This window comes from Xenopus laevis, chromosome 7S (genome assembly GCF_017654675.1).
Source record: "Xenopus laevis strain J_2021 chromosome 7S, Xenopus_laevis_v10.1, whole genome shotgun sequence".
In the NCBI taxonomy this organism is placed as follows: domain Eukaryota; kingdom Metazoa; phylum Chordata; class Amphibia; order Anura; family Pipidae; genus Xenopus; species Xenopus laevis.
In genome coordinates, this window is record NC_054384.1 from 1,957,487 (window position 1) to 1,967,387 (window position 9,901).

Consider the following 9,901-nt stretch of genomic DNA (forward strand, 5'->3'; position numbering starts at 1 on the left):
TACGACCCCTCCCCCCATGGTTCTAGGTCTGGGCTACAATGAAGAGTATTTGTAACCAATCAAGTGCCAGTTTCTCTCCAGTGTCACTTTACTGAGGCCCCAGATATGAGTTTGCTCAGGATTTTGGGGCCAATGTTGACCCCCAGTCTGGGAACCTCTGGTCACAGTAACAAGTTGTTGCCCCACTGCCTGGGGCGGATCTGCTGAGATGTTGGAGAAAGAACCACAAGGAAACGCCCACGAGGAGCCGCAGCTGCTGCAGAAGTTCAGGCAGAGCCGAGCGTTTAGTGAGTTTCCGGGGCCCGGCACAGAGCGGGTTAATGACAAAAGCCTGTAGTTTCCATGGGGCCACGCCCCTCGCGCTGATTGGCCGGAGGGCTGAGAGTGGCAGGGCAGGGGGAGGAGCCGGAGTGGCAGCGCTGAGAGCTCAGAATCATGTTGAGCGGCGGATGGAGCGGGAGGGGGGACCCTCAGCCCCGGGACTCCGCTCTCTGTATCCACTACTTTCCTCGGGCTCTTGGCTCTCAGCCCCGGGGGTCACAGGTGCGGCGGCCAAAACCCAATTCCGGGGCAGGTGTAGGAGCCCAGTGAGCTGCACAGACTCAGCCCCGACCCACAGGTGCAGCATCTGGCCCCCGGGCCTACAGGTTCAGAGACCTCATCACACAAACGACTGAAGCTCCTTATTCTCCCCTGGGATTTACCTGTGAGGCTCAATCCCTGGCACTGCCCTGTGGCACCTGCAGCTGAGGGACTAGAAAACTCCATAGCCCAGAGGGAGTCACTGGCAGCCACAACTGTACTGAAAGTGTAGCAGCTCACAGGAGACAGAGAGACTGGCACAGTCCAGCCCAGTGGCACGAGAGTCTGCACCAACCAGGGGGAGTTATAGTTGCTGGACACAAGAGACTACCTGGCATCCCGCTGGCACCGACACTTTCTTTCTGTCCTGATATTCTGTTGCCCAAATGATCTGAGGCTCCAGGCTAGGACCTATGCCCATCATGGGAGACGGTTGGGGGCCTATGGAGTGCAGGAACAGGTCTGGTACCCCTACAACAGTGCCCAGCCCTATGCACCCCCTGCCCGAGCTCACTCACCAGTGGACTGTGGGAATGACTATGTTCATGGCGGCCATCATCCTCCTCATCGTCATGGGCAACATCATGGTCATTGTGGCCATTGGGAGGAACCAGAGGCTCCAGACCTTGACCAACGTCTTCATCACGTCCTTGGCTTGTGCCGACCTCATTATGGGTTTGTTTGTTGTGCCCCTTGGTGCCACATTGGTGGTGAGTGGCAAGTGGCTGTACGGGTCGATATTCTGTGAGTTCTGGACGTCAGTGGACGTATTGTGCGTCACAGCGAGTATAGAGACCCTGTGCGTCATCTCCATCGACCGCTACATCGCCATCACCTCTCCCTTCCGCTACCAAAGTCTCCTGACCAAGGGCCGTGCCAAGGGAATCGTGTGCAGTGTGTGGGGCATCTCAGCCCTGGTCTCGTTCCTGCCCATCATGATGCACTGGTGGAGGGACACTGGCGACCCCCTGGCCATGAAATGTTACGAGGATCCTGGGTGCTGTGACTTTGTCACCAACAGAGCTTACGCCATCGCCTCGTCCATCATTTCCTTCTATGTCCCACTCATCGTCATGATCTTCGTTTACATCAGGGTCTTCAAAGAGGCGCAGAAGCAGATGAAGAAGATTGACAAGTGCGAGGGCAGGTTCTCCCATAGCCACGTCCTGAGCCACGGCAGGTCCAGCCGGAGGATCCTCTCCAAAATCCTGGTGGCCAAGGAGCAGAAAGCCTTGAAGACCCTCGGGATTATCATGGGCACCTTCACCCTGTGCTGGTTGCCCTTCTTCTTGGCCAACGTGGTCAATGTCTGCTACAGGAACCTGATCCCAGACAAACTCTTCCTCTTCCTCAACTGGCTGGGCTACGCCAACTCCGCGTTTAACCCCATCATCTACTGCAGGAGCCCAGACTTCAGGAAGGCTTTCAAGAGACTCCTGTGTTGCCCCAAAAAGGCAGATTGGCACCTGCAGACCACTGGGGAGCTCTCCCGAACCTCAGGGGGCTTTGTTAACTCTTTAGACACCAATGCTTTGGGTACGTGTTCTGAATGTAATGGGGTGCGGACGTCATTGGACTGAAATTAATTATTTATTGTGGGTCGGAGGGAGATTGAATAACTGGGTGCAGGGGCTGCAAATAACGGGTACGTTTATAGCAATCTCACGGCAGCTTATTGGAATCTAGAGGTTTTCCCGGGATAGGAGTGAACTCCGGAAAATGTCATCTCAATGGCTGCGGAGCTATTACATCCCGGGGATATTCACCAATACATGCCCAATGCTGATTGGTCAGTTTGACTTTCACTGTGTTACTGCCTGACCAATGGGGTCAGTTGTGGGGTTGTTCCGACTAATACACTTCTATGTAATTGTTACTGAAAGCAGTGTCTGTTTGTCTTTCAGTTCTCCTCCAGGTCTGTTCATCAATTGGTTCATCAGTTGACTGTTCATAAGAATGAGGAATGAATTGATATTGGGAAGTTGTATCAGGAGTCAGAGGCAGCAGTGCAGAGAAAGGGACAGACACAATGACAGTTACACAGAACTATAAACCCAGTGAGAATGAGGAATGAATGGATATTGGGAAGTTGTATCAGGAGTCAGAAGCAGCAGTGCAGAGAAGAGAAAGGGACAGACACAATGACAGTTACACAGAACTATAAACCCAGTGAGAATGAGGAATGAATGGATATTGGGAAGTTGTATCAGGAGTCAGAAGCAGCAGTGCAGAGAAAGGGACAGACACAATGACAGTTACACAGAACTATAAACCCAGTGAGAATGAGGAATGAATGGATATTGGGAAGTTGTATCAGGAGTCAGAAGCAGCAGTGCAGAGAAAGGGACAGACACAATGACAGTTACACAGAACTATAAACCCAGTGAGAATGAGGAATGAATGGATATTGGGAAGTTGTATCAGGAGTCAGAGGCAGCAGTGCAGAGAAGAGAAAGGGACAGACACAATGACAGTTACACAGAACTATAAACCCAGTGAGAATGAGGAATGAATGGATATTGGGAAGTTGTATCAGGAGTCAGAAGCAGCAGTGCAGAGAAGAGAAAGGGACAGACACAATGACAGTTACACAGAACTATAAACCCAGTGAGAATGAGGAATGAATGGATATTGGGAAGTTGTATCAGGAGTCAGAGGCAGCAGTGCAGAGAAAGGGACAGACACAATGACAGTTACACAGAACTATAAACCCAGTGAGAATGAGGAATGAATGGATATTGGGAAGTTGTATCAGGAGTCAGGGGCAGCAGTGCAGAGAAGAGAAAGGGACAGACACAATGACAGTTACACAGAACTATAAACCCAGTGAGAATGAGGAATGAATGGATATTGGGAAGTTGTATCAGGAGTCAGAAGCAGCAGTGCAGAGAAAGGGACAGACACAATGACAGTTACACAGAACTATAAACCCAGTGAGAATGAGGAATTAATGGATATTGGGAAGTTGTATCAGGAGTCAGAAGCAGCAGTGCAGAGAAAGGGACAGACACAATGACAGTTACACAGAACTATAAACCCAGTGAGAATGAGGAATGAATGGATATTGGGAAGTTGTATCAGGAGTCAGAAGCAGCAGTGCAGAGAAGAGAAAGGGACAGACACAATGACAGTTACACAGAAGTATAAACCCAGTGAGAATGAGGAATGAATGGATATTGGGAAGTTGTATCAGGAGTCAGAACCAGCAGTGCAGAGAATGAGGAATGAATGTTTATTGGCAAATCACTTGAAATATTTTTTTAATTGTGCAGAAAACAAGTGTTTGGGTGAAGTTCCCCTTTAAGGTCAATATCAGTCTAAGACCCATTTTTGGAGTTACCCCCCTGGTCCAGAAGATAAAGCTGAGCCCCCACTCTTGGTTTCTGGAGAAATGTCCCAGATAAGGAGTTTCCTCAATTAAAGGGGAAGTTATTGTGATGAAAGCAGCAAAATTCTAAAATAACTTTTGAGGTTGTGGATTAACCGTTTCAGTTCTGTAGATCTCATTTCACGTGTTTTATTTTGGTTGCTATAGAAGGGGCGCAGACCTTAGCAACCAATGAGTTAAGGACAAACAGGTTAAAATCAGTCTGATTTGAGGCTGTTGGAGACAAGAGGTGCAAATGGCACTTTTGTGTTTATACATAGTTTGGGGGTCTCACAAGGGGTTTAGGAGTCCCCGGTCTCCCCCACATGTGCATTTCCAGTACTAGTCCCGCTGGGCTGGAGTTGGACAAAGTAAATATATGCACTCGGCTCAGGGACCTCTCCAGGGCTCTCGGGGTTCTGCTGGTCTGGACGTCATCTAGTTGCCCCCACCCCAATATCTCACTAAATAGAAGGTGCCACTGAGCGGGGGAAGGGGGTATTTATTGTAATGATTTTAGGACATTTAGTATTAGATCTGTGAGACGGTGGAGATTCCATGCTGATCAGATCTACCGCCTCATCCCTTTAATGCAGGAGACATTAACCCCATGCTGATACTGTAGGTGTGTGCTGCAGACTGTAGCGCGTTCTATAAAGCCATGCAGGAAACATCTAAAGCAGTCAGGTGACCGCGCTCATCAGAGCCACTTGGGTAAATGGGGTTCCTTGCAATGAAAGAATGCTGGGGGCTCCCTAAATCAGGGGTTTCACACCTGTAGTGATTGTTTGCCCTTTATACTAGCCACAACACCTGGGGTCACAGCCATTATGTGAAGCAAATACTAAATTAACCTCCGCGCTGCCATCGGCAATTTTAAAACTGCAGGTGAACAAATGCTCCTGTTAGGGCTTTTACACATGAGCGTTTTTACCTGCGCTCCCCTGCGTTCCGTTTTTCAGCGTTCAGCTGCAGGGGAGCGCAGGAATAGACGCATTTCATTATTTCAAATGGGGCTGTACTCACACAGGCGCGTGTAGGCGCCGAACGCAGGAAAAATGCAGCATGTTGCGTCTCAACCTGCGTTCGGCGCCTACACGCGCCTGTGTGAGTACAGCCCCATTTGAAATAATGAAATGCGTCTATTCCTGCGCTCCCCTGTGGCTGAACGCCGAAAAATGGAACGCAGGGGAGCGCAGGTAAAAACGCTCATGTGTAAGAGCCCTTAAAGGTCAATTCAGCAGTTGATTTGGAAGCATGCTACTGACTGTACCGGCTTCTGTGGAGCCATTCCAATGCTTGTCTGTGAATTGTTCTCTAGATCAGCCTGGCAGTGCTATTTGCTATACTCATGTAACAGGCTAGAGCCCTAGGTTAACGCTATTGGTCATAGATTTGGACAACTCACCCCTTTACACTGGGCTCATATTAAACCTACTCTGAGTGGCAACTGATTCACAGCATCACAGAAATCAGTGCAGTCTGCAGCGTGTGTCAGCCTGATCATCTCACACGTGCCAGGATTTAAAGGGATGATGTGGCTCTTGTGCAGCTTTTGAAGCTCATCCCTTTAAAGCACATGAAGATTTCTGGGTAATTAAGTGAGTGGCGTTTTTCATGACTGTCCAGAATCCGGTGCAGCCTCAGTAATCACTAAATAGCCACGAGGGGGGAGGGGCTTTCATAGGCATCCCCGTTAATTACTCTGTGTGTAATGGTCAGCCATTAACAGGTTAAGGAGAGAGCTTTCTGCTTCATTTTGGAAAGTGCCTGGGCTGTAACTGTCAGTTTTGATCCTCCTTGAATTAGTGGAAGGGGCTAATTGGCCATTACTTGATTCTGGTGTAAATTAACTCTTCATGGTATTTTGGGGAAATATATATATATATATAATCTGTGTGACAAGTGAGGGGCTGCACTGAATGAGTTGCTAACGAGTCTGACTAACGAGGGCCCTGCCTTGCAAGGTGCTTATTGCACAGGGATTATTATGTTTATATTAAACAGACTTTATCTGTGATTTGATTCGCTCGCCCCCCTTTATTTATATTAACTCCTGCAGTGCCACAAATATGGGGGGCTTCAATGATATCCCACCCAACCTCTAGTCCCACCTGTTATGTTAAGGGTTAATCCTCACTGCACGGAATTCCATGCAGTCCAGAGCAACCTCACCCCTTTAAAGAAGCATAAGGGCTCTTAGGGCTCTTACTCACGCGCGTTTTTACCTGCAGGAAAAATGCATGTTGTGTCTCAACCTGCGTTCAGCGCCTACACGCGCCTGTGTGAGTCCAGCTCCATTGGAAAAAAGCTTAATGCGTCTATTCCTGCGCTCCCCTGCGGCTGAACGCCGAAAAACGGAACGCAGGGGAGCGCAGGTAAAAACGCGCGTGAGTAAGACCCCTTACACACGGGCGCTTTTACCTGCGCTCCCCTGCGTTGCGCTTTTTTTCCGTTCAGCCGCACAGGAGGGCAGGAATAGACGCACTCAATTATTGTCAAGGGGCTGTACTCACACAGACGCATGTAAGCGCCGAATGCATGTGGGACGCAGCATGTTGCATTTCCCCTGCATTCGTCGCATACATGCGTCTGTGTGAGTACAGCCCCCTTGACAATAATTGAGTGCGTCTACTCCTGCCCTCCTGTGCGGCTGAACGGAAGAAAGCGCAACGCAGGGGAGCGCAGGAAAAACCGCCCGTGTGTAAGAGCCCTAAACATAAAGGAGCTTATTTACCATCACTAGGTGCTACGAGGAGGGGAGGCTCCTCAGGTATCTGTGGATTAGTAAATAAGCCCCAAATTGTTTCCACAGACAAGACATCTAATAAGTCATTAATTCCAATGACATTATGCTGCAGACTGCAGTGCAATCAGTGCAGCCATGAAATCTGAATTCAGAGAATTGCTAATTGGCTGTTGAGCTTATGGGGGTGGGGGTATGTTCCCAGTTAAAAGGGTTAAATAAGCAGAGATGTTTAACATGCGCCACACGGGCACCTCGCATTGTTGTCTATGGGCCAGGCCAGATGAAGTACAGACTGTAGCACTCGCCACTCTCATAGGAAACAAAGGAATGTGGCTTCAGCCCTCTGGCACCATTGGCTACAAGTTATTTGGCTGGCGCTGAACCCCATTAGATGCCACGATAAATGTCTGTCCTAAATCTGCATTACAATTGTGCCCCCAGGACTGAAGGTCACATGGGAGTCTCCCCCAGCTGAGGTTGCTAAGGAGAATATTGTGTTCGTTCATCTGCTCTACAATAAACACAATTGCTGCTTCAATACAAGTCTCACATTTTTACTTCCGCTGATTATTCCTCTCCTGTCACATGACCAGGGGCACCCCAAAATGTACCCATCCCTGTGCCCCTACAGCAGCCAATGAATATTCCCTCAGTCACTGGGTGCAACTGCCCTTATACCCCCCGCCGGCCACTGCTGAGAGACCCCCTAGGGCTAATCACTCATTAATGAACCCCCAGTGCTGCTGGCTCAGTGCAGGGGAAAAGCACATTCCTAACATGAAAGGGGTTTAGATTGTAAGCTCTTGGGAACAAGTACTGCTGATAATAGATTATTTGTTTACATAAGAGCATATAATAATTCTCACCTTTAAAGTAGAGAGTAAGCTCTTGGGAGCAGCATAACCTACGAAGATACTTCTGTTATTTTATTATTGTGATATTGGCCCAATGTGGCCCCTGATATGACACGGGAATGGGACATAAGGGGGGAGGTCAGCGGTTCTGTGATAGAGGGGCCGGGTTTAACCCTTCCAGCTCCAGCAAGAAACAGACTGATACAGATCAGCTGGGATTCTCATTGGAGGATTACTGTGCATGTTAATAGGGGTGTAGGAATACAATGGAAAGGGAAAGTAAAACAAGATTTGCCCGTAAATGGGCCGATTAAAGCTGCAGACGAATGGAGTTGGAAGCTTATTGGCACATGTAAGGTCCCTCCGATGGGTCTGGCCCACCCAGATATCCCACCCACGCCTGACGCGCGTTTCTCCTGCTCATAGCAGCCTTTGACAAAGCCTGCTATGAGCAGGAGAAACGCGCGTCAGGCGCTTTTTAACATTTGCTAGGCAGGGGGATAAAAGACAAATACGGCTTTATTTAGTCCACTGATCCTCGGACGATACCTGGGTGGGACGTTCTATGGGTGAAGGGGAGGGTAAACGACGGACACTGCTGGGGTAGAATTTAGAATATTTAAACTGAAAACGAGTATACTGTGAGTTAATCCCTGTTGTAATACAGTAATGTCATCTCCCTTATCGAAGTGAGAGGTGCGTGTGCGGAAGCATAAGGGGAACCTGTTTCTTGTGGCTGCGAAGTGTGCAGCAGTGCGATTTAGATTGCGGGGTGACCCGCATCAATAGTGTTACACTTAAAGACGCAATCCTCACTGGTTTCTCCTGCAAGTGGAGTGGGAGTATTAAGGGGGAGGTTAACTTTACAACTGAGCAATTCAGATTGGGCTTCTTACCCATTGTTTGTTAGTGATTGACGAATCACTAACTTTATCTCTACCCCGTGTGCATTCCGAGACCCACTAAGCGGTCTACCCTTCACCCTATTGCCAGATAATTTCGATCATGGCCCTGGTCTTTTCCCCCTGACCCTGCATTTCTTTTAACGGTTTCCTGGACTTATACATTTTATTTAACGATTAATAAAAGTTACGTTTTATCTCTGATTGGTTCTGTGAGCCATCGGATCTAAGGTTGGGGAGGTGCACTATATAGGGTTAACTTTCTCTTCTTTTTTGGCAGAATATAATGTAAGTTAACGAAACATTGCAGCTACAAACTACATGGATCCGACTGTCAGATGGGAACGCCGCATGCTGTGTCTTTATCCGACAGTCGGATGCAGTAGTTTCATTAACTTACATTTTATTCTGCCCTTCCAGCCAAATTGGGCTACTAATTTAGAGCCCAGGGGGTTTGAAAGTACAAACCAGCCAAGATACGGGTTTGGGCTACTTTTTGGACTTTTGGCTGGTTTGTACTTGAAAACCAGCCAAAGTTTTTTCATGCCCTAATGTGTGAAGCCTGTGTCTCCCAATGCATGTTGGGTAATGTAGTTTCTGTTTAACAATTTGCCAAGTGTAATGTAGAACTACAATACCCAGCATGCATCGGGCTGGATTGTGTAGAAGTCGGGAGTTACCAGATTTTGAGCTCTGTACTTCCGTCATTCTCGCGTTTTCCAGTGACTTTCCTCTATTTCATCTAAATTTGGAGCAAAAATCTGCTGGCCACAAAAATGTCTAGAGGTTGACCAGTTTTACCAATATTTATTGAAAATGTATTTGTATTAAGCCTTATGGGACCCCTATACCTCCTGGGCCCCCCTCTGTGGAGAAAAATTTGTGAAAAATTAGTGAAAATTTGAAAAAGGCATATTTCACTTATATTCATTTATTTTTTAGAGTTTTTTTCACGGCATATTGTGTTATCTCTGGGCTGGTTTTCAAAATTAGAACTGACAATTGTAGTAATGGACGAATAAATTCGCCTGGCACGAATTTGCGGAGAATTTCCATGTTGGCGAATAAATTTAGGAATTTCCGATATTCACGATTTTTTTGTGAAAAGTTCGAATTTCACGATTTTTTTGTGAAATTATTCAAATTTCACGATTTTTTTGTGAAAATATTGAAATTTCTCGAAATTTTTGTGAAAGCGTTCAAACCTCAAGATTTTCCGTGAACTTTCTGATTTCACAATTTTTTTGCAAACTTTGCGGCAAAGCAAAATGGGAGAAATTCGCCCATGCCCACCCCTGCAAATTAAAGTCCGCCGGCGGCTGCATAATCCAAACAACATCTCAGGAGCACTTGGGTGTAATGGCTAGAGATGTCGCGAACTGTTCGCCGGCGAACTTGTTCGCGCGAACATCGGGTGTTCGCGCTCGCCGGAAGTTCGCGAACGTCG

At 47.7% G+C, this 9,901-nt stretch overlaps 1 protein-coding gene across 1 annotated transcript; it reads left to right on the forward strand.

Moving 5' to 3' along the window:
* Positions 1-2,458, forward strand: LOC108697308 (beta-1 adrenergic receptor-like). Its single transcript, XM_018227233.2, has one exon. It carries the CDS (start codon positions 996-998, stop codon positions 2,160-2,162), a length of 1,167 nt encoding a protein of 388 aa, XP_018082722.1. The 5' UTR covers positions 1-995; the 3' UTR covers positions 2,163-2,458.
* Positions 2,459-9,901: the final 7,443 nt, after the last annotated feature.